We start from the raw sequence: 25068 nt of genomic DNA on the forward strand, positions 1-25068 counted from the left end.
TAAAGGGGGAAAAAAAAAAGAAATTATGTTGGCTGTTCAATTTCAGGACAGCACACCCATGACATTCAGAACATATCACTCAGGTTAGTATTCAACCATGTTTTACATCTATATATATGTGTTATAATCCCAGGAGAACCCTAGGTTAAGCATAATCCAGCCGCCATTGTACAGGCCAAGTCTACAAGTCGATCCCACACATCTTTCCATCGCACAAGCCAGAAAGTCATTTCTTGAACAGAACACACTCCCTTAACAGCCAAACAACTCCTCTTCCAAGCAGCCGAGCACTTCAACCCTGGGAAGAGAGACTCATGCTCCATTGTGTACATGCACTTGGGTTGGGAGGATTAGGGGGAGAGGGAGCGCAGAGAGAGGAAGAGTCTGAAAACTGAGAGTTCTCCAGAAGTCACCACGTCCAACCCCTGCTCAAAGGAGGTCTAATTAGATCAGGTTAGTCAAGGCCATGTCCTGCCGAGTCCTAAGTATCTCCACAGTTAGAGGTTCCACAAGCACTCTGGGCAGGTCTGAAATTACCAGAGGAAAAACCAATGCAAGGAAGGTTGCGCCCCAGTCAGACCAACAGGTCTCAGGACTTGCCTTTGACAGTGGCCAAAAGAAGGCTCTCAACGTTGATCGAACATGATCAAGTTGAGAAGCTCAAAACAGCCCGGCAATGTGTGCTGGCAGCCCAGAAATCCAACCTCATCCTGGGCTGCATCCCCAGCCCCGTGGCCAGCAGGGTGAGGGGGGGATTCTGCCCCTCTGCTCTGCTCTGGGGAGACCCCCCCAGTGCTGCCTCCAGCTCTGGGGCCACCAACAGCAGAAGGACATGGAGCTGTTGGAGCGGGGCCAGAGGAGGCCCCGGAGATGCTGGGAGGGCTGGAGCCCCTCTGCTGGGAGGGGGGGCTGAGAGAGTTTGGAGGGTTCAGCCTTGGAGAAGAGAAGTGTCCGGGGAGACCTTGGAGCCCCTTCCAGTCCCTCAAGGGGCTCCAGGAAAGCTGGGGAGGGACTCTGGATCAGGGAGGGGAGCCCTAGGAGGAGGGGGAAGGGTTGGACACAGAAAGAGGGGAGATGGAGCTGAGATGTGGGGAAGAACTTGTTTGGTGGGAGGGTGATGAGAGCCTGGCCCAGGTTGGCCAGAGAAGCTGTGGCTGCCCCCTCCCTGGAGGGGTTCAAGGGCAGGGTGGAGGGGGCTTGGAGCAACCTGGTGTGGTGGGAGGGGTCCCTGCCCAGGGCAGGGGGTGGCACTGGGGGGGCTTTAAGGTCCCTTCCAACCCAAACCATTCTGTAGTTCTATAAAAGTGGCACCTGGAAAAGGAAGGTCTCCCTGCAACTGATAACCATGGCTGTGATTTATGAACGGTCCACACGCTGCACTGATGTTTGTCACTGAAACGATGACACTTATTGTTTCACTGGTTAAACTTTAATTGAACTAATTAACTAATGCAATTAGCTTACACTTCCAAATTTCTTCTTTATCAGTGTAAAAGATCCCAAGTGCTCCCTCATGCACTCAAGATCTCCATGCTTCTATTCAGCAACAAGACAAGGCAGCTGTTCCACTGCAAAATTCAGCAGCAGATTTACAATTAAAAGAACAGACGCCAGAAAGCTCTCTATTCTTTGAAATCATCCCAAGCACCCCAGCTCTCCCAGTCTCCTTTTTGTCTCCGTGCTGAGACCCTCTACAGTGTCAGTGGAATTTCAGAAACAGCTATGGAAATATACATTTCAGACATTTTTAACAGAGCTACAGAATCGCCTGTTTTGCTAACAGAACAGTCAGGGATTTTGCTACAATGCTGCAACATTTTCAACTGGAGGTTGTAAGGAAAAAAACCATGCACGTTCCACTCTCTAACAGGCAAGTTACCAGTGAAGACAAAAGCAAAATCCTCCTTGACAAGTGAATCCACAAGGGCCTTAGTGCAACCCCTACAGAAGATCTTCCTTTTGTTAGGACCTTCACAAAACATTCTCCTTTGCAGATACCAAGACGCATAATAAAGGCTGAACACACACTGCAGCTTTAAAACAACTCCACCAGAAGTAAATCACTCTCAAGACTGGAAAAACCAACAACCACGACTGGGACCCAGCTGCCATTCATGCTGGCACATGAAGAACACCTACTTTCTACCAAACACAGAGAACTTCTAGTTTAAAACCCAGCTTAAAGAATTCCTGCTACAGAAGCCACATTGGATATTGTTAACTTCCACATTTGGCTCAGCAGTATTAACCAAGAATTATAAAAAAAATTGCTCATTATTCATTTTTAAAAAGAAGCTACTTAACCAACTTAAGAGGCTAACCTAAAAACAAAGATTCAAAAAAAAGTAAGCAACTGTATTAAGTGGAAGTACCGCTCCATCCTATTTTTCTAGTTTTTCCCTCTAGAAGAGGGAAAGAAGAGAGGAGAGACAACATGACAGGCCAATTTTCCTGTCATTTTCAGATTCTTTCACGTACATTTGTCAAGTGGGATACACAGATTAAATGTCAAATTATTTTGCTACTTATTTTTCAGAGGCAAAGAAGAGCTTGCATGTCTGAAAGTTCATCTTACCCATTACTCATTAGCGTACTATTAATTTCTGTTATCTGCCAAAATCATCCTAGCTACATTAACAACACCAGTAACTCAGTTTAGGATAACACTCTGTAGTTTGAAACTTCCAAATGTAGAGACACTTAGCGTCATGACATTTTATTAACAGAAACAGACATTCACTAATTCACCTATGTAAGTTAAAATCTTTATTTCAGAAGAACATTTAATGGAGACTTTACTACAGATTTGGTAAACCAAAGCACAGCTTAACAGTGACTTACTTACCAGGAAGCCTGTTCATGTTGACCCCTTGAGCAGAAAGTCCTATTCCCATGTACCTTCAAAAAACCCAAAGAAAACGTTAGTCAAGTACCGAACGGCCAATCCACAAGATTTCTTGCAGCAGAAATACAGGGGGGGAAAAACAATCCACAAATCATTTAAGGTAAGAATGTTGAAATCACTAATGACGTCCCATTACTTTTTTAGTCTTCTTAGAATGTCACTCTGCTTTAGTGACCAACAGCTTTCCCATACACAACTGCAGCTACTCTTCAGGAAAAGGACTGGAAAACAACCGGCAATTAAATTTCTGCATTTGTTTTGTGGTGGGTGTTTTCCCCCCATGTATCAGAAAATTATATTTATATAGGTGATTAACAAGAGAGTAAAATAATACATAACAGCAGATATAGTATATAAGAACAGATGTCCATCCAGCCTAATATATCGTCCCCAGGAACAGCTGGTAGTGGATGCACGGCACAGAGCAAACAGTTGTACCTTCCAAGAACATTCTTTCACTGCCCAACATATATTTTAGATAATTTCGTTAGGAAAAGGTGGTCTTTCTGTATTTCACACCCCGATAGATTTTCCTCCATTAATCTGACCGTGTTCTGAACCTTTGCAAGCTCTCTGAAAAGGCAACATGCTGCAGCCCCACCATTCAACAACACTTCAAGCTAGTTTTGCTCAGTACTTGCATTTTCAGAATTGGAAGAGAGGAACAGCATTTCCCTCTTAACTTTTCCAAGGATTTTAAAGTCCTCATTTGTGTCCCACTCCCCAGTGGTCTCTTCTCTTGCAGACTACTCAGTTGTTCCTTGTATAGAAGCTCATCTATACTTCTTAATACTCTTGCTACACCACCAGTTCTCTATCTTCTTTGAGAGCAGGGGCAAACCAGAACCACATACATCGCTCACAACACAAACACATGGGGATTGTTACGGATAACAGTGTAATGATGTTCTCTGGTTTGGTTGCTATTCCTCCACGTCCTGGTCTCAATTATTTCATTTATTTTTTGACTGCAGATGAGAACTGAGCTAATTTTTCCATGGAACCAGGACACAAAGAACTTGTCCCTGCACTGTAAGAGGCAGCTCAGGGACCATTTTTTGTGTCAAGTCTGGATTGTTTATCCTCCCCCCATGAGAATCATTTTCCATCTATCCAGCCTGAACTGCACCTTTCATGTTATCATCCATAGTCAGTCCTTGATTTTACAACCCTAGTTAGCTTCATACCATCAGCAAAAAACCATATTGTCTTACTATTAATTTCCCTTCCGGGTCATTTATTAAGGTAGTGAACATCAGAGATGGGTACACACCCCCGCAGAAACCCACAGGTGAGCATCCTCAGCTGCAGGGAGGAGAGGACACGGCACGCACACACCGGCCACTCATTTCTCTGCCCTGTTTCCTACCTGTTAGCTAATCTTCTAACCACTCAACCACACCAGCTGCTTCACTTTACCCCATGTTTTCTTTACCTTCTTCAACAAGTTTTGCGAATGGACTTCACCAAGTAGCTTTTGCAAATCCAGGCAGACTGATCTACTTCTGTGTAGAAGCACTGACAAACCCACCACCATGTCCCTCAGCACCACGTCTGTCCAGCTTTAAATACCTCCAGGGATGGTGACTCCACCGCTTCCCTGGGTAGCCTGTTCCAATGCTTGACAACCCCTTCTGTGAAGAATTTTTTCCCAATATCCATACTAAACCTCCCGTGGTGAACTTGAGGCTGTTTCCTCCTGTCCCATTGCCTGTTCCTTGGGAGAAGAAGAGACCGACCCCCCCTGACTAAACCATTCTTTCAGGGAGTTGTAGGGAGCCAGGTGGTCTCCCCTCAGCCTCCTTTTCTCCAGGCTGAACACCCTGAACTCCCTCAGCCTCTCCTCACAGGACTTGTGCTCCAGATCCCTCACCAGGTCTGTTGACCTTCTCTGGACACGCTCCAGCACCTATTTAATAAATAGCACCACATCTTCACAAACATGGCCAATGTTGTCTTTCTTGTCCACTTCAACTCTTGGTAACACAACCTTCCACATTTTAAACACGTGAAACTCAGCTCTACAGTGCTTTAAATTAAGTCAGTCTCTTATTTAAACATCACACTCCATTTCAGATGTGCCCCACCTCCCAGAGAATCCAAACCTCTCCTATTCAGACCAATTCCTCAGCAACACTCCAGAACTGTCTCTCCTTATCTCTATTCTGGTACTGGGCAAAGCCAACCACGGAATTGCCAACCATTCTATGGTCCATCTTTTCCTTTTATCTGGCCCAGGCCTCTGAAGGTTATGTGTGGAGGAAGATGATACACAATCATGATATGGGGAACCTACGGCTGGGTTTTAAACTGAAAGAGTAGATTTAGATTAGATATTAGGAGGAAATTCTTTGCTGTGAGGGTGGTGAGAGCCTGGCCCAGGTTGCCCAGAGAAGCTGTGGCTGTCCCATCCCTGGAGGGGTTCAAGGCCAGGTTGGATAACCTGGTCTAGTGGGAGGTGTCCCTGCATATGGCAGAGGGGCAGAAACTGGATGATCTGTAGGGTCCCTTCCAACTCTATTTTATGGTTCTATAACTCATACCTTTCCTTCACCCAGCGCAGTGTTTTCCTGCTGCAAGACTAGTGCTCTTCAAGTTCAAAGTTTCTTGGGGTAACACTGACTATGCCAACATAACAACCCTGTAGAACTGAGTAAGGGCAGTCCAGGTCCTTCAGCTCCCACCACATATAAATTATGTAATTACACAAGCACCAGGAAAGTATTCGTGTTTGATAAAGGAAACAGTAAGATCACTGAACTTAGAAAAATACCCCAAAGAGGCTTTAGCAGTAGTCAGTTCAGGAGCAGAAGATTTGAACCTCCCAATGGCATTTAGGGCAAACAAGTTTATCTCAGAAATACTGCAGTCACAGAGGACAGATTCCAGGACATTTGGCTGGATTTCCAATTTCTCATTTAGAAGGATAAAAAGAGATTTGTGAGGGTTTCCAAAATATCTAGGATATACACTATTACGTATCAAATCTGATACTCTATGCAGAAATGCTAAAAGCCTCCAGCCTGTCTACAAAAAAATCTCCAGGTGCTCTGCCGGTTGAGATGGGTCAGTGGACACCCCAGTGCAATACAGCTTGGACACAGAGCATGCAGAAACACAAACAAGTGTCCTGAGTGTATTTTGCCCTGCTCCAAGTTGCGGGACACAGATGAAATGACTATTTCCTGCACTTGGTAGTCCTAAACTTTGAGATCTGACTGGCCTCCCCCCAGAGATAACCCTCCTCATCTCGCTTGGCCCTGGAGGAAGGAGACCTTCTCTACCAGAGGGCAACCAGCTTCTCCAGCACAGCAAAGATGGTTTCAGCTCCACTAAGGGAACCATCAGCCAAACGTGAGCTTGCATCTACCTGGGCATCCCTCCGTGGAGGGGTTAGAGGCTGCCAAGATACAGCCTAACAACAGACATCCCAAAGGTTTCTGCTGCCACACACCGTAGAGTAAGTCAAGCGAGACGTACCTCAAGAGTCGAGTGGGGAGGATTCATCCAAAATTAAGCCCTGCATAGTCTGCAGCATGCCCCGAAGTAGAAAGCTCAATGGTAAAGACCAACATTGCTTCAAAAGATACATGAGCTGGGCAGAGACAAGGCAAGACTTTTGGGTGTTCATCCCAAAACCTAAACTTGTAGACTACTGTAAGGATGAAAGAACCTATTCTCTAGACTATCCTCTCCTCAGTAACCAACAGGAAAAAAAAAATGTTTAATCTGAGAAGGGATGCCCTAACTGCTAGCACTTTTGTTGCACAGAGTCCAGAGGAGAAGCCTAGGAAGTCCTTCAAACACTCCTAAGCAGAGATGTGAAGGACAGCACCGCGGCAGTCATCAGCTAAGACAACAGCAGCTAGTCACAGTTCTGATCTTGTGTATCAGTATAGAGTTAAGCTTTTTAAGAACAGAGTTCAATTCCTGGTCTCCACTTCCCTATTATGACAGAAAACATGGCCTGCAAAACACCCCACCCAAGAACCCTCCAGCACCACCAGCTGCCATGAACATGACATGGCACCATAGGTAAATTATCAAAACATCTGTGTTCCAGCAGTGGCAAGGTCCCTCCCCAGAAGATCTTAAAGAAATTATCTTGGTACAAAAAGAAAGTCAACTCATGGACTAGTAACTGGTTTAAATGATAAACTGGATTAAATGATAAGGGATCAAGGATAAGAAAAATGCTTCCAGGAACACCAAGATGAGGTAAACACATCATATTACAGGCTCAGAACAAATACCTGTGACCCGAAGAGTCAGGAAAGTCAAGGAAAAGAGAAGAAAGAAAGGGGCAGGGTGGAAAAGACCGACACGATTTAAGCAGTACGATAAAGAGAACTGTCTCACCAGTCCCACCCTGGGCTAGACTAGAACGAATGCAGGGGGCAGGTCAAGAGAAGGGACCTGTTCCCCTCTGCTGACCCCCGTGACTACTGTAGCTGCTCTGGGGCTCTCCAGCACAAGGAAGAACTACAAATGGCCACCAAGAGAGTCAGGGGGCTCAAGCCACACGATGGGTGAGGTCGGGCTGAGGGAAATGCCTTTGTTTGGTCTTAAGAACAGAAGGCAAAGGGGGATCAAAGTTGTAACAAAGCCAACTTCAATTAGATATTGTGAAAAAGATTTTAACTGTGAGCTGAACTGTGACTGAACACTGGAAGAAGGGATGAGAAAAGTTACTGAATGTCTACCCTTAGAGATAGTCAGAAGCTTGACTGCATGTTGTCCTGAGGAATCTGGTCTAACTTCTTAAGGTTTGAGTGGGGAGCTGAATTGGATGGCCTACAGAGACCCTTTCCAACCTAAATTATTCAATAACGTCTCGACTCGAGACAGGCAGCAAACAAACTCTTGGGTAGGAGTGCACAAAGCAGGATATCTACCATGTCGAAAGGGGACAGAACTTCCTAAGGCACACAAACATGCCGCAAGCTAAGTCCTGACCTGATCATACCAGCTGAGCCCAGCTTTTTTCCTAGTCATCAAGGAGAATGGACGGTCCAGGAAAGACTGGTTCCTGATCTGCAGAACAACCCTGAGCTCACAAACAGAACACCCCATGAGGACTGCGGCGTGGCACCTTGCCAGGGGCCCTGTAGCTCTTTGGCTGAAGGGCCCCTGAACCTTGAGAAAAAAGCAACAAGGGTGGTTCTGCTCTGATGTAGAGACCTCAAGGCCAGAAGACACTTTAAGAGAGAGCACTATGCGATTTAATTCCCTTGGATCCCTTTAAAAAATATATCTCTCTTCTCCATAATCAATACATTTTAAACCTCACACTCCACAGTTAATGTCTCAGCTATTTCATGCTTTAGACCTCTTGAATGAAACCCAGATAACCCCTAATGATTTGTTCCTGTGTTGTACGGATAAATGACACTGTTGTTGTACCCTGCCAGGGTAAGTACTCTTCAACAGGAGCCAGGTAATCATTTAAAAACAAAGATTTGCATGCGTTTTATTGACAAATGCCACTGTTGTTTTAACTCTTCAACTTGAGCCAGATAATCCTTCAACAACAAACACTGGCATTTGGGAGCTTCTAAATATTCCTACTTTTTCAGAGCCCTTAATAAAAGGTTTTCCTGAATCATCTCCTGGTTTCACAGGCTCTCCAGCTTGCTTCCCTTTCCTCATGTTTTGGGAGGGAAAAATACTCCTTTAACATTTCAGACCTTAAGCCAGGTGTCCCTCAAGTCATTTGGCCAATTTTACTGTTTTTTTTTTATATTTAAAGTTTTCTCTTTCCATTTTTCTCATTTAATAAAATTTCAACTTTTGGAGGGTGCATCCCTTTCCTCTCTCTAATTATGACAACTGTCAGGTCATTTTGAGTCTGTATAGTTCACATACTTTTAATCTGATCCTCTTATATGACCTCTCCTTAAACAGTCTCCATGCCATCTGAAAGCATTTAACCTTTCTGATTGCATCTTTTTTTTTTTTTTACCTTTTCTTAAACAAGTTTCTTCAATTTACATGGATTTGCTTTCTGACTTTTTTGTTGTTGGGTGGTGGGGTTTTTTTGATGACCACTGAAGCACTTGGGCTTGGGGGTCTTTTTATGGTGCTTCTCAGAGAATTCTCAGTGTTAGTACTTACGGTGAGTGCTGCAGAGCAACTTATAAACAAACATATTTTAGAAACATTTTCTGCACTGCTTAGAGCATGAGTCAGAAGTTACATCCTTTCTCGTGAGTTCCCCGACTAACCTCTCCAAAGCGGTCATTTACAGCATTGAAAAATTTAGTCTCACAGTCATGAGACATACACATGGCTAAGAAGAATAAACTGAATTTTAAGGCTGTGTTTACACCCTTCCAGGCACAACATGGCAGACTTCTCCCTACATCTGCAGGGAGCGCTCTAGCTCTTCCTTGCCACCTTCTTTAGCACCCTGGCAGATAAGACAGCTTGTTGGCATTTCAATTTTCTTATTCCTGATGAGTCTGGAACCCTCTGCTGCTACAGAGTTTTCCTTGCTACATGGTGGGGTTTGCCATTTTGATATTTTTTTTCCCAACTCCGTGTGTGAGCAGTCAGGACCATAGTCCACAGCTAGAACTACATTCCAGGGCTATATTGCTTCAGAGAGCAGTGAGAAGTGCCACCTCTGCCAATGGTTCAAGCCTCAGGCAAGCTGAGATTCAAGGTCCCAAACTGTTTACACACACAATAAAGGCACCATCTAATCCTGGTGCAATAATATCAGAGTGCTTGGTCCTTTCCCTGGTGGGCACAAAAACACTTACAGAAAATCTGCCTGGAGTGGTCCACTCCATTACAGAATCACAGAACTGTAGGGGTTGGGAAGGGACCTCTGGAGAACATCTAGTCCAACCCCCTGCCAGAGCAGGGTCACTCAGAGCAGGTTGCACAGGAACCCATCCAGGTGGGTTTTCAAGGTCTTGAGGGAAAGAGGCTCCATTTTTTCTCTGGGCAGCCTGTTCCTGGGCTCTGCTACTCTCAAAGGAAAGAAATTCCTCCTCACATTTAGATGCCTATGCCCATTACCTCTTGTCCTGTCACTGGGCACCACTGAAAAAAGACCGTCCCCATCCTCCTAACACCCACTCTTTATTTATAAGCATTGATCAGATCCCCCATGAATCTTCTCCAGTGTAAGGAGACCCAAGTCCCTCAGCCTTTCTTCATAAGAAAGATGTTCTAGTCCTCTGATCATCTTTGTAGCCCTTTGCAGCAGTTCTCTGTCCTCCTTGAGCCTGGGAGCCCAGAACTGGACACAGTGCTCTAAATCACTCTGGCAGAACCCTCTCCACCACCTTCACCTGGTCTCGTTAGCAAGCCCAAGATCTCTTGGATTTCCTGGAAGCTGCCACATTCTGTTCAATGGGCTGTCCAAAGCAGCCCTGAGGAAAGGGACTTGGGGGTGCTGGTGGAGGAGAAGCTGGACATGACCAGGCAGTGGGCACTTGCAGCCCAGAAGGCCAATCCCATCCTGGGCTGCATCAAAAGATGCGTTGCCAGCAGGTCCAGAGAGGGGATTCTGCCACTTTACTCTGCTCTGGTGAGACCTCACCTGGAGTATTGTGTGCAGGTCTGGAGCCCTCAATATAAGAAGGACATGGACCTGATGGAGCGGGTCCAGAGGAGGGCCACAAGGATGATCAGGGGGATGGAGCACCTCTGCTACGAGGACAGGCTGAGGGAGCTGGGGTTGTTCAGCCTGAAGAAGAGGAGGCTCCGGGGAGACCTAATAGCAGCCTTCCAGTACCTGAAGGGAGCCTACAGGAAGGCTGGGGAGAGCCTGTTTAGAAAGGCCTGCAGTGACAGGACGAGGGGCAATGGCTTCAAGCTGGAGGGGAACAGATTTAGACTGGAGATGAGGAGAGGGTTCTTCACTGTGAGGGTGGTGGAGCACTGGAACAGGTTGCCCAGGGAGGTGGTTGAGGCCCCTTCCCTGGAGATATTCAAGGGGAGGCTCGATGAGGCCCTGGGCAACCTGGTCTAGTTGGGGGTGTCCCTGCTGACTGCGGGGGGGTGGGACTAGATGACCTTTGGAGGTCCCTTCTGGCCTGGGCAATTCTATGATTCTATGACGTGCCTCTTGACATAGGGAATGTCATGTCCTGGTCTATTTGGCCGAGCTGAAGGTGAAAGACGGTAAAACTGTGGCCATTTTGTCTCCTCTAGAGTAGCTTCTTCACGTGGTGGTGTGGGCTTCCTGAGTTTCAGTATCACACAGCACAGCTCCGCTGGCACAGGGCCATCGTCCACCTCCGTCCCTCCCTACTGCCCCAGGCTGCTTGCCTGTTCCTCCGGCTCGATGTCTGCCGCTGTTGGCATTAGCATACCTGGAATTTAACAGACACCTGGAATTTAAGAGGACACCACTGCTGCACTCATCCTCAGCACACAGCGTCATCAGAACCACGGCTTCCCTTCTGTCCCCATCCCATGCTGGGTCACTGCACTACATTGTCACCGTAAGGGCGGCAATACTCAGCAAACTGTTGGAAATTACAAGAAATAACACAATTGCTGAACTCGGATAAAACAGGTCAACTCCCACTTCAGCTTATCCTGCTTAACTTTATTATTTTCTATGCAGATTCATCCTCCCTCTTTTGTGTACTGCAGCAAATCCCACGCGCATAACCTAGGGCAAAAATGCGTACCGTGGTATCTTTCCATTTTCAGACACACAGCTTTACATCAGGTCTAGAAGCCTGTATTTTTTTATAAAAAGCAAGTACTACAAATCCAGAAATTCTAATTTAAGATTACACTTCAATCTAGATATCCAACACCTTGCATATTGTCACTGAAAAAAAAAGTAAAAATAAAAGTGAACATGACCACAAACCTCCAAGGTTCACAAAACTCTGCTCTTCAACTTATGCTCCTATTGAAAGCCTAAGACAAACTTTAAAAATAAGACCATAATGACTATAGAATGTACACAGAATTGTGAACAACCTAAAATAAAATAAAACTCTCTAAATAAGAGCTAATTGTCACATACTCAATTGCTGGTTCTTGTTTTAGAAGGTGCTAGCTACTTTTCTTTTCCCATCTACCATTGATTAACATACCCAAAATGATGGATGAAATGACCTTTGAGGCCTACGAAGCCTCAGATTAAAAAAAAAAAAACAAACAGCTCTATCTCTTGAAAATTTAGATTTTAAAAAAAAAGTCATCTTCAACTCTGCCACCAAAAGCATCAGGTGCTTTCTGAGCTTCTTGGTGCAGAACAGCTTCTCCCTTCCTCGATTCCAAAGCAGTTCTGTGTATACAACAAATTCAAAACTAGTTAAACAGTATTTGTGGGCATCATCAAGCACAAGCTACTGCCTGCATGTTGGGTTTTTTTCAAGAATCAATTATAACCTTCAATATAATTCAACATAAATCCCTACAGCGTCTGCCTGGGTTTGGAGGGACAGACTCCGTATGGAGCATCCATCAACTGGAGCCCCTTTTTGAGGGATTCAAAGAGCCTCTTAGAAGAGGATGCACAGAAACGTTAGTTTCATACAGGGGGGAAAAAAGGGTTCTGGGTAATGATTCATTTAAATCCATTATCCTTAATATGTAAGATATATACATCAACTAAAGCCAGGCAAAAGCAACCTCCTAAAACCACCTTCTCAGCAGCGAGCACCGAATACTTGGAACTGCTCTCCAACACCCGATCAGAAGCTTCAAAAGCGCTGCATCAGTAGATCAATTCCAAGTAGAGCAGACAGACAAAAATAAACGCAGACACATGCTAGTGATTCAGTCAGAAGTCGTGTTTCCACTCACCAGCAGCCTCAGCAGTTACCATAGCACCAAATTTTTCCAGACTCCTACTGCACCTCAGCCCTGCCCAGTCGATACCGCTTGCTTTTCAAAATTTGAATAGACTGAATCAGCCGAACTTACCACCAGCCACAACATCAGCTCTTTTGTCCAAGCTCTTTGGCCATGGCAGGTGAAAAAGGGACTATGGAAGCAAACCCTCATGCCAAAAAGCTGCTGGTTTCACACGTGCCCCCGCGCAGCACACAACAGGCTGGATTCCCAACATTTTTCCACCTCTAGATCTTACAGCACCGTGACTGTGGGAAGATTAAGTTCAAAGAGACAAAAGCTTTTTGGTACCTTCCCCTAGTTGCCAAGGATTTTACCAGTAAACATCAGCATTTTGCTACTCCAGCACAGCAATGTTTAAATAGGACAGCATTCACTTTTGGCTCCTAAGAGACCTGGTGTGGTGGGTTGTGCAGTGCAGATACTGCAAATGTCACAATTTATATCTGTATATTAAAAAAAAAAAAAAAAATTGCTTCTGCCAATAAAAGACTTTCTCTAGAAAAGAGATGGGAATAGCCAAAATGATGACTCTACTTCTAAATTAAAATGTAACTTTCCCGTTACATGTTAAACGTAAAGATCTCAGATGCACTGACTTAGCCAGGAAGTATTACATAGTGCCACTGGACAGAAATTACCCAAAAAGCTACAGGAAAAGTTATGTCACAGGAGTGACAGTATTTGACTATTTTTTTCCCCTGAAGGGGAATCCACCCATGTCACACGCAATTCTTCAAGTCAAAAGATGTTTCTTCAGAACAAACACAAAACCCAAAGAGCCTGCCAAAAATTCAATGTAAGAAGAGGGTTTTTTGGCTAGTCTAAAGCTACTTTGTGCAAGCAGCCCACAAAAATCCTCCTGAACCCAGCAGAAAAACTTAAGAACAGACCTGCCTTTTGACAGCAAGTAGCTAAATTCCAGCACTTACATCTGTCTGGCTTTTCCAGCACAGGAACGAAGAACTTCGTGGGTAGAACCGAGGGGAACACGGCAACAGAACTCACGTATTTGATATTCTTCACTTCTAAGAATCCCAGGAGCAAAGAACATCTCCCTTTAAATGCCAGGAAAGCTCCCAGCACTCGGGAGGCATTGCCTGACACAAAATAAATAAAGGTGGGGCAGATGGAGGGAGAAAGCCATTAGTCCATGGTCCTAACTGGACCAGGGCAGTACACTTTAAACAAAGGAGGCATTTCTTCATCCAAAAAAGCTGCAAGACTTCCTCCAAGAAAACTGAAAACAGGACTCATAAAAAATGCTAGGTCTGACAATTAGCAGAGCAGATTTATTAAGGCTCTCCCATGAAAAGAAAGATACTACCATTTCCCTTTATTTATGCCTCAACCTGTTGAAAGGGACCAAGTCAGGACAGTGAAACAACCCAGGCTGCTGCTCCTCCAAGGGCCTCTGAAGCTCACCTAGAAGGCACAGAAAATTCATCCCATCTGAAAGCTGGGAACAGAAGGTGGAAAACCACATTGGTTTAGGACTGGTTGGGTAGCCTAATGGTGACCAGCCTGGAACTCCTCGTGCTGGTACCGCCCTGACGCAGGAGCCTCTCCTGAGAGCACGATTCACCATGTACAGCGAGGCCCAAAGAGTTAAAACCAGAGACATTAAATCATTTGTTTGGCAGGCCATGCCACCCAGTAGAGCAGTCCTTCCCTGCTCAGCTGGTAACTAACAATATCACTAACAGGCGGCAGAAATTCCTGGCATTGGCATTTTATGAGTTGGCTCAGCCAAGGCCAGGCAGGGGCTGAAGAGGGGATGTGTGTGATCCAAAGGAGTAATTACTGCATCCTGCAATTGTTCCTAATGACCCTCCTACCTGGTAGGAATCCTGTCCTCCCAGCTATCCTGCTCCCCGGTCTTTCAACACACACACACAGAGTTACGGCTAAACTAATCAAGCTAAATTAGTATGTTACAGATTAACACTGCACCCATCGCCCTGGTGGCATTTCAGAGGCTTTGGGAGTCTCTGGTGCAAGCTCTGAACTGTTCTCTGAGTCCAGCCCTGACTTCATGCCAGGTTTAAAGAGTGGCGAGAAATGATAACCCATATCAATTTACCACCTGAAACCACATTGTCACAGCTACCATGGGGGAAGGGGCACATTATTTCAAGGCAGTGAAAAACAAGTTACATCTGTTTAAAAAAATTACTCATAAAATACTAGACTCCAGCTGCCTCTGACTCCTCAGTCTAGCAATAAATATTTTGGAACTAGTTCACAACAGAATAAAATGAACCTCTAAAGTGGAAGTGTTTCTGGTTTTATTAATGGATATTGTGCTGTTCTCTGACAATGCTTCAGAAATAGCCCTGACGGGCTCCAGAAAGAATCCCAATTCCCCAAGCAGAGATCAGTAAAGACAAGTAATGCAAGGCTGAAGAGAAATAGATGAAGGTAAGAAAATAAAATTCTTAAGAGCTCACTAGCTCCTGAGGCACGGAGGAGTCCACTGCTTGTCAGCCCTTAGAAAGGCAGAGAAACTCTAAAAGCCAGAGAACGTGGAAGAAAAGGTGGGTGAGCACAACAAAATGAAGGGCAGCAATCTGGTAACGTAACCCATCTCTCAGTCTGTTTATGAGTAAACACTGACAAAACTACAGAGGAAGAATAAAAAATTATTTTTGCTAGACCAAGATATCAGATTCCCAGCTCCCTTCCAATTTTAGGATCACGTTCAACTGGTATCTGTTGGCTGCGGGAATGGTCAAATCAGTCCCTTTTTTGTCTTACCTCCAAGGAAAGGAAAAGGCTGACGATGTAGATTAGCAATATGTGTAGGAATACTGGGGAAAAAAAATATAGCTTAGAGATGATGGCTTGACTTGAGCACCATTTAAGAAAGAAAAGGCATGATACAAGCCTCAGCAGGCTAAAATCACCGCTAGGATCTGGCCAGAGTAACCACCTTCTCCATCTGCCGCCACAAGCACCATCACATCCAACAGGACCCCAAAGCCTGCAACGTGCTGTGGTCAAAACCAACTGCATCTGAAGCTGAGGTGTCCCACCAACTTAGTTTCCCAGCTTTAGATTTTTTCACTCTTGCCAGCTGACTTTTTTTTTTTTTTTTTGAAGTCAGCTGGTATTCAAGAAAGTTCACATAAACCATGTCAGTGGCAAATGGCATGACAGTCTGGGAACAGCATACAGCATTACTGATATTAATTCTCTGATTATTTAATCTAGCTATACCCAACTGAATAAGTAGAATTTTTGTTCAGTTTGTCCTGCCGATTAACAGACCTCACTTCCAAATGAGGAAATTGCAGAGTTGTTGAAAATTTGTATTCACTCTATTAGGGAAGCTAAACAGTTTTCCACGATGGAATGGACTTAAGATTGTTAAATCCAGACTAAGCAACAGGCCATTTTTTTCTGGTGTGAACAAAGCCTAGAAAACAGTAAAGAAAGACACTAGAGGTACCGCAAATACCTAACAAAAGCATCCAAAAGAAGGCAAGTCATATAAAGACTTCAGGTTTCACACCAAAGACTAATCTTGCATTGCAGTCCATAATAGCCAGCTTCGAGCAGCAGCTCAAGTTCCTGTTTTCTCCACTAAAACACAGAGGGAACAATGCAAACACAACACCCAAATCCGAAGAAAACGCCCAGCTGCCAGGTAACGCATTCTCTTAAGAGGTATTCTCCTGTCCCTGTGGCTAATTTGCTCTGGTTTAGGCTTCAATCAGGAAATTGATAGTAACAGTTCTTACACAGGAGGATTTACCTGTTGGAACGAGTTTTCATGAAATTCCAGAAAAAAAGAAAAAACTATAATATTAAACGTAAGAACTATTTTCTTTATGTGGAAAACACATTACAGAAAAAGTAACACACTGAGAGTTTTGGCGTATGTATTCATGGAGTACTTTCTCTTTAAAACAATAACAAATAGGCAGAGGGTTAGTTAGGGAGAGCACTGGGAAAGCAGCACACTAAATTCCCAGATCTTTACATGCTGCCATCTCCACAACACAGAACAAAGGCCAGACCTGGAGAGCATCCATAGAAAGAGCTTGTAAACAAGGAAGCTTGTATCTCTAGGATTGAACCTGTAGTGTGGGAACAAAGATCCAGGCTTATAGCAGAGGTAGAGTGCAAGCCCCAATCACTAGAAAAGCAGTGAAGAGCATCAATCTGGCCGTGCAGTCCATGCAATTCAGCTTTACAGCAGCAGATCTGAAGAAAAAGTCCAGCTTTACAGTAGATGACAAATTCTTTAACAGTTCACCATCCCAGAGCTTCATAAGTGAAGGAAAAAAAAATTCCCCTCTGTAAAAGTTGTGCAACTTGGACCGTGTATTTATTAAACAGAGACCCTAGAACATTTAAACAATTAGTTCCCATTCTACCATACAATTTATCAACTGTAAACACACTTTGAAGAACTGAAGCATGATGTTTTACTCACATTCTAAAGATGCTCAGTGGATCTTGCTAGAGTTTACTTTTGCCATATTCCTACCTTTTCTATTACAGATATTCAGAAACAGCAGGGGGAGGAGCAAGGAGCAGGCAAAAGTCCTTTTCCTGACACTTTCCTCTTTATTGTGCAAAATCTTACAACTCTAACTGGACACATGCACAATCAATCAATAGAAATTTAAGAAGTATCACAGCATTAAATCTAGCAGATGCCTCAGGCGTACCTAAATACAGGCAAGTGATGAAGTCACGTCACCATCACTACTTCTGCTTCGTTTCCTGATTTCACAAATTATTTTAATGAGAAATTGATATTCTACCATTACAATGGATGGGCCCACAATGGTGCTATAAAGCACTGAATTTTGTTTTCCAGTTCATTGATTTAAAACTAAGAAAAAGGCAGTTCAAAGAAGTTATCAACTGCAAACCAGATACTCCAGTCCCACAACTCACTTCACATTGAAAAAGCTGCCCTCAGTATTACTCCCTTTTGCACAATTTTAGCAGAACAATGACAAAACATGACAACTCGTATGAGATGTCATCAATAAAGGTGAAACTTTCACAGAAAACACGAGTGTCTCTGCACTTCAGAGCACCAAAGCTGAAGCAGTAGCTGAACGAGCAGGACTCGCTTGGGCAAGACTGTGTGCAAATGGGAACAAGGTGAGAACTGTTTACTGAACCTACTCGGGGGATTTATTTGTGTTGGTTTGTTTAAATGAACATCTGCAGAACAGCATAAATTCAAGCAAGCAGACATACCTGCAAACAGAAGAACAACCCCCTCTCTGTGCTGCTGGTGGATTCTTGGAAACCAGGATGGAACGAAATAAAAAGGGGGAGGAAATAAATTTTTTTACAGGCTTGTCAGGTACAAAGAAGGTACCACGCAGCACGTGCAGACACTAGAAAACCTCAGTTGCCCCAGAATGTTCCTCAGTCTTCCTACAGCCACATCCAGACACGCATGACATTAGGATGGTGGCCACAGGTGACACACAGACACCATGCCATTAAAGCCACCAGTGTCAGAGCGCTTTGTGGCCAAGCCTTCTGTCAGCATCTGGAAACCATTAGAGCGCACGAGTAAAAGGCTTCCCAAGGAGCAATCACATTCCCCATATGCTGAGGAGAAATGGAAAGTTGGCACGGAGAAATGTAAGCAAGGAAGAGAGGGACAGATTACTTGTTACTAATGTAAAGACTGCTAAACAACCAATACAGCTGACCTTTATTTTTCTTTTTCAGCCAGAGAGAAACCAAGCTATTTTTAAGTCTGGGATATGGTGTAAAAAAAAGGTTGTGTAAAAAAGCTAAAAGAAGATTTTAAATAAACTATGGTATGGACTAAGCCAGATTAGCTCTTCAGCCACTCTCCTCAAAGGACTCTTTCCTCCCACAACCTAAGCTAGCACCAACCAACATCTCTGGACATCTCAAAGCAACAGCGAAACAGTTCCAGTGGTGCTGGAAGAACAGAAACACACCCCATGTCCTCCCACCCTCCATCATCCTCCCTTCTGGGTCTCCCCTTCCCCAGTGCACACACAGAAAGCTCTGTATTGAGGACCGATCCAGCAAGAAGACAGTTAACACGATCCAGCTCATTACACAGTCACAAAGAAAAGGGTTTTTAAAAAAAGAAAAAATAAATCATGGCAAGAAGAAAAGCTAGACTGGCTCTTTTAGCTCAAAGTCCTGGTGGAATGGCCTGGCTGCCTTGGCACAGAGGGCTGTGCCACTTGGCACCTCCTCTGCCCACCTACCACCCTTGCTCTGTTTGCACTGGACATGCGGAGCCACTGTGGACAGACAGACGGAGAGGTCAGACCTGCTGCAGAACCCAGGATTCCAGCACTAAGCCACTGCCCAAACGCAAATAATTAGCAGAAAAGACAGCTTTCAACAGCAAACTGCCATTGCAAAGGCAATCCATTGGCTGCTGGACTGTCCTTCCCAGGAGCAGCTCAGGAACAGAGAGGAGGCTGCCAGACAGGGGGCTTTTGCTAGAATTGGGAATCTGAGCACAAATGAGGGTCAGCTTTCAGGCTGTCCTCCCCGGTCACACTCCATCACAACCCACCTCGTGGCCAGGGCAGGTAAAACAGGTCAAGAAACTGAAACGCAGGTCAGGAACCAGCGCTGCCACCCATGAGACAATTCACCTTGCCCCAGCATAAAGAGGCCAAAGATGAATTGTCCTCCTGAGTCACAGCAGCCTGTGAGTTGTGGGTTGACCGCCCTACCCTGATGAGTCTAAGGCTGTTCCTGTTTACCCAGCAGAGATCATCTAATGGGGAAACAGAAGCCGTGAGATGTGCTGACAAATCAACAGCAAACAGAAACACACATTTGAGAGAGAGAGGATAAGAGTCCAGTGCTTCAAATGTAGTTCAGGTTGAACTGTCATAAACACCACCCTGATAAAAGCACAGGTTATTTGTGGCAGCTCAGAAACATCAGACTCACGTATGTTTCTGCCAGTCTGCTCATCTGAGGAATGCTGGAAGTGAGCCATCCACAGAACCACGAGGCTTAGACTGGAAGGGACTTTGGGACCTTCATCATTCTGCCCAAAGCATAAGTAAGTCTGGAACTTCGATCAAGCAGTCTGGGGCCTCACCTGGGCAAATTTGAAGACGGAGATGCCACAGCCTCTCCGGGCATCCTCTTCCTGGTGCTTAACTATTTTCACAAGGAAAATTGTTATGTCCAGCTGGCGTTCTCCTCACCACAACTTGTGACCCATCACCTCTTATCCTTTTATCCCAATGGAGAACACTCAGGAGACAAGCACACAATGGCTCAGGAATTAAGTACCCAGCAAGTCTTAAGACAAAACTGTTCAACACCACTTTGAATGGAACTAAAGGAGAGTTACTGCAGCCCTACCCTTCCCTCTCCCAGCTCAGCCCATCCCTTCATTGACTCGCCTTTGACCTGCGTCAGGGAGCAGAACCCTGAAAAGTAGCCCTCAATTTACCAAAAAAAAAAAAAAAAAAGAATAGAGCAAGCAGCAGTAAGAATGAACATGAAGAAAGATGGAACATTCTGTATTTGTAGAGAGATTGAGAAAAAAAAAAAAACCAACCATACAACAAGCAGCAGGAAAATAACCCCCTGCATTTCAGAAGATGGAAACGAGGATGAAAAAAAAAAAAAAAAAGCAGCAGCAATTTCTGACAGTGACGTCAATAGATTAAATCATCATAATTATTTTGATGTGGCCAGCTTTCAGCCAGTTATCTCCTCCTCAAACCAGGTCACCAAGGAGCAGGTAGCATGTTGTCAGCACAAGGGAAGGCACAGAAACCGACAACAAATGCAAGGGCAGAATCCCCCAGTCTCCATCTGTATCATCTCTCTGTGTTGTGGAACCACTCCCTGCCTGTTGAGCGCAGACAAGGAGGTGAAAAGAGGGCTGGAACTACAGACTGTAAATTAAATTCTCCGCTACTCTCTGAGGATAAGAACTGTACCCCAAACAACAGAGTGGTACAAAAACCAGATCAATCTGCTGGCCAATCTGATTTGTTATGTGTTACCCAGCCTCCTTGTCAAGACCGTTTTTCAGTGGTAGCCTGGCAGCCTCCCCTCTCCCAGGAAAAAAACAAAACAACAAAAAAAAAAACCAGTAAACAAACATGACCTCTTATCAATAAACACTAAAACCACCAGGATGAGAAATGACCACGCTCAGCTAAAAGTAAGTCTCAATCATCTTTCTTTAACTAAAAGGATTGTGGTTATATCTCATTGCATGAGCAGCCAAAGATCCAAAGTTAAGAAAAGCTGATAAATCTAAAAAGTTTCAGTGCATGAAATAGACTTCTTTTTGGCTTGCTGTACTTGCTTTGAAATATCCACCAGTGAACTCAGCTAGATTTTACTGATGCCAAGGCAGAAAAGTCTAGCAATGGTAAAGGGAGAGTTTTCATAAATCAGAGTTTTCATTTGATTCTTTAACAAAAGCACCTTTATGGAGCAGATGTATTAAACAACAGGGGAGAAAGACAATGCAAAAGAGGAAGCTTTTCTGCTGGCTACAGGCACAGTGCCTTGGCCATCTCAAGCAGCGTGGGTCTCTGCTGCTGCAGTCACTCCCTCTTCCCTCGCGCTGGCAAAACAGCAGAGAAGCCTGAAAAATCGGGGGGGGGGCAGATGAGGGGGTGTGTTTTTACTGCTAGAACACAAAGTGGTGGGAGGAAACGAAGTAAGAACCACAGCACACTGGATTTAAATCACCTTAGCCCCATGAGAGTAGCAGAAGGGAGAACTTAAAAAGGGGGTACTGCTGCCTCAGTTGTCTCTATAGCTCGTGTTCCTCTGCCTTGGTGACATCATCAATCCAGAACTGGCACTATCTGATGCCAATTCAAGAACTCCCTTATTCCAGCGTATCATATACAAGAAACTTCTCCTGTCAGGCTGCAAAAGGTCATCATGTGAGTTTCAGGACTCTCACATCTCCCGTAAAACCCACTGGAAAACTTCTATCCCAATACTTCTTATCTGCATCCTTAGTTTCTGTTGTTTATTAGCGACTGTCAGCATCTAACCAGAGCATAGATTGTTAGACTAACAATTTATTAGCACCGTACAGCATAAAGAAAATAACAGGCTACAGAGCAGAGACTTTACACCTGAAGTACCCATTCTGCAAACAAGCTCAGAAAGATTCCTCTTGCTTCCAGTTGAGTTCAGAGGGACATGCTTTGCCACTTACACCACCTGAAAACTTCCTCTCATTCCCTCCAATCCCTTCTTTAGATTTCTGCACCTTTATTCCTCTCAACTGAAGCCACCACAGCATGGTGTAATAAACACTGTAATAAACATGCTTCCTAAGAGACGTCTCTGCTGCAGGTCACGATCACAACACACCAAGCCTCCAACGGGCAGACTTCAAGCTATTAAAGATGAGACACACAAGAGCATCTTCTGAAGGCAGCACCTACAATATAAACTCACAATTACAAACCCCCAGCGCTACAGCATGCAAGATAAAAACTGGAGCTCTCTCTACCAGCAAAAGAAGACCAAGGCACAGGAACAATGGAGACATCAGAGAAGCTCTCAAAAGCTCCCTGCTGCCCTGACTACAGATCGTAGCTATCAACATCTCATGTTCGTGTTGTTCCATATCTTTGAAAGTATTCCTGGAAATTAATTATAATTACAGAATGCAGTAAAATCAACAAGTTGTCTATTAATATAGGCAACTGATCTTGGGAAACAAGCAGCAAATTCCATTATCTCCCTGTAAGACCGATCTAGAACGCGGTAAGGATTAAGTGCTGTTCAGTGACCTTTCGCAATGCGATTTCTTTGTCTTGAAGTTCACTGTAAATTATTTTAATTTTAGCAGTTACATAAACTAATCTAGTGCAGGGTTTCAAAACAGACAAGCAGTTAATTGCCAAGTCAGTGAACTGAAAGAATAAAGATGGTCTTTTCACTGCGTTTGTAAAGCATCCAACCCAGCAACCACCTCTGCACAGATAACCTAATAATTATTACAGGCCTAAATTCAGCACAATTCAAGATCCTTTGCAAGTCCCTTTACAAATAGGCCACTTCTCAATTCAACAATGACAGCAAAAAATTTCAACCGTAAGAAATTACGACTTTAATTTGGTTTCTAGTAGGAATGTTTGCTGCCCTTTAGTAAGACCCCTAAAGTGGCCAGAGTTCAAAGGTTATTCTTGAAGGATTGGATTAATTCATTAATTACGCTCAATACAGTCTCCTGTGTGGCTTTCCCTTCTGGATAGTTATATCTGCTGCATTCATCCTTTAGCAATGAAAAACACCAAACACATAGAGCAGGTTGATACCTTTATAATAATCAAAAATTAAATATACAGTAAAGCAGAAACCCAGACCTTGTTAGAAATGCCCCTTTATTGCTCTCCCACGTTTCCTGACATCCTGAATATGGCTTTAAAAGAACTCCACCTACATCCTGGTTCAGTTACATTTTGGATTCAAATAATACCCAATACCATGACGGCAAGACTGGATGAGATTCAAAACCCACTGAACCCAGTTCAGTTCACCCAGGTGGTGCCCATGGCTGCATCTAACGCTACCGGCAGGATCTGCTGCTTCTGCAGTTCTTCCACTTGCTCCTGTTCCAAGTAGTACAGACTGGCAGGGAAAACACAGGCTCAACAAGAGCCTACAGTACTAAATATTCCCCCCAAAATAACACTATTTGGTTGGGAAAAACCTTCTCATATTTAGCATTTTGGTTCCAGAGCAGGCTCCCAAGCTTCCACAGCTGTTATCTGTCATGATGCATGCAATCTATCCCGAGATAATGACTCGTCCAAATTCAGGTCTCAGGCCAAAGATGACAGAAGTAGTGCAGATTCCGGCTTATATTCACAACCATCTCTTTTCCCTCCCTTTGAGCATCTTGCCCTCGATCACGCATACGGGATTTCTGAAAAATGCTCTCAGTTCTCCAGTGCTCGAGTCCTGCTGTGACCACTCTTCTACAGGCAAACATCTCTCTAACAGTCCAAAATCAAGTTCAAGATTCCTCCCTTCTATTTCACTCCACTTCCAAGGCATCATCATTCCTGAAATCTGAGTGACCAGACCTAGCTCACAAGAGGAGAAACTACTCTAATTCAAATTGGACCAGGGACCCAAAGTTTCTTAAATTTTTTAAACTGCCTGTATCAAACAACACATAAAGCAGCTGTGCAAGTGCTTCCCCTTCTAGCACATTCTACCACTGTTCTACCTCTGTTAACCAAGAGAATATAACCTCCCCGTGATGTACCTACACCCAACAGCCACGGGACCTCTAACCCTTCCCAAGAGGAGGTCAGAGTACAGCAGAACTGCTAAATACACAGCACCAACCAGCAGATTCAAACAAGGCACTTACCCATCTCTACCTTTACTGACGATCTTCACTTCAAAGTAATAAATGCCGCAGGCTGCAGGTATAGGGTGTGTAGCCCTGACTGAGGCAGCATCTTTGTGATTTTTACCGTGACCTGGGAAAGAAGAGAAGTGTAAGTCCTTGATGGGATCTCAACTCTCTCACATTTTGATCTAAAAACACTACAGTGGGGCCTGTTTCTACATACATCCAGCAATTTAAGGCAAGCTCGTCAGAGAGCCGGCGTACAGCCCTGCACTGCTACCACGAACCAGCCCTACACTAACAGCACTGTAGTTTTTCCTTTTGTTTTCACTGTGAAGTTAATGAGAAGGGCTCACAGCACTGCTTCCCCCCCCAGGCCACCACTGCCACCACGAACCAGCCCTACACTAACAGCACTGTAGTTTTTCCTTTTGTTTTCACTGTGAAGTTAATGAGAAGGGCTCACAGCACTGCTTCCCCCCCCTCCCCACGTACATAGCTTGAAGCCCAACGTACACAAACAGAAGACAAAAATGATTACACAAGAGGAGAATGACATCAGTGTTTACTAACCAGGCAGGAAAAGGAATGATCAGTTCTCCGCGGGGTGGGAAGGGAGAACAGCCTCCAATAGCGAGCAAGAAAAACATCGCTGTGATTCCCCCAAGTCCTAGAAGTCTGCGAGCATCTATTTTGTGTAATCTGGCGGAGCTGAAGCCCCAGCCGGGCGGCGCGTCGAGGCCATCCGACCCCTCGGCCGGGTTTTTAGCAGGATGACAGAGTAAACAGACGATGTAGCTACAGAGACGCGCCCGGGCCGGGTGACACGGCAAAGCGTTGCATAAGGCAGCACCCTGCGCCGGGGGAAGGGCTCCAGACCCCCTCCGCTTCCCCAGCCAAGGAAAAAACCCCGCGCCGGGCTGCGGCCCGGGCACGGCACCCGGGACGAGCAGCCCGACCCCCGCGGCCGGGGCTCGGCGGCCTCCCT

The 25068-nt window shown here is 44.8% G+C and overlaps 1 protein-coding gene across 2 annotated transcripts in view; it reads right to left on the reverse strand.

Annotated features, from left to right (window-relative positions):
- Positions 1–25068, reverse strand: part of RANBP10 (RAN binding protein 10) — an 80374-nt gene that overhangs the window by 55000 nt on the left and 306 nt on the right. For both annotated transcript variants that reach the window (XM_014947331.1, XM_014947322.1), the window contains exons 2-3: positions 24099–24212; positions 2846–2898 (exon numbers count right to left, since the gene is read on the reverse strand). In XM_014947331.1, coding sequence (XP_014802817.1) covers positions 2846–2898; positions 24099–24212 — 167 coding nt within the window. The remainder of the gene's footprint in view (positions 1–2845; positions 2899–24098; positions 24213–25068) is intronic.

This window comes from Calidris pugnax, unplaced genomic scaffold, assembly GCF_001431845.1.
Source record: "Calidris pugnax isolate Ruff unplaced genomic scaffold, ASM143184v1 scaffold30, whole genome shotgun sequence".
Taxonomy (NCBI): Eukaryota; Metazoa; Chordata; class Aves; order Charadriiformes; family Scolopacidae; genus Calidris; species Calidris pugnax.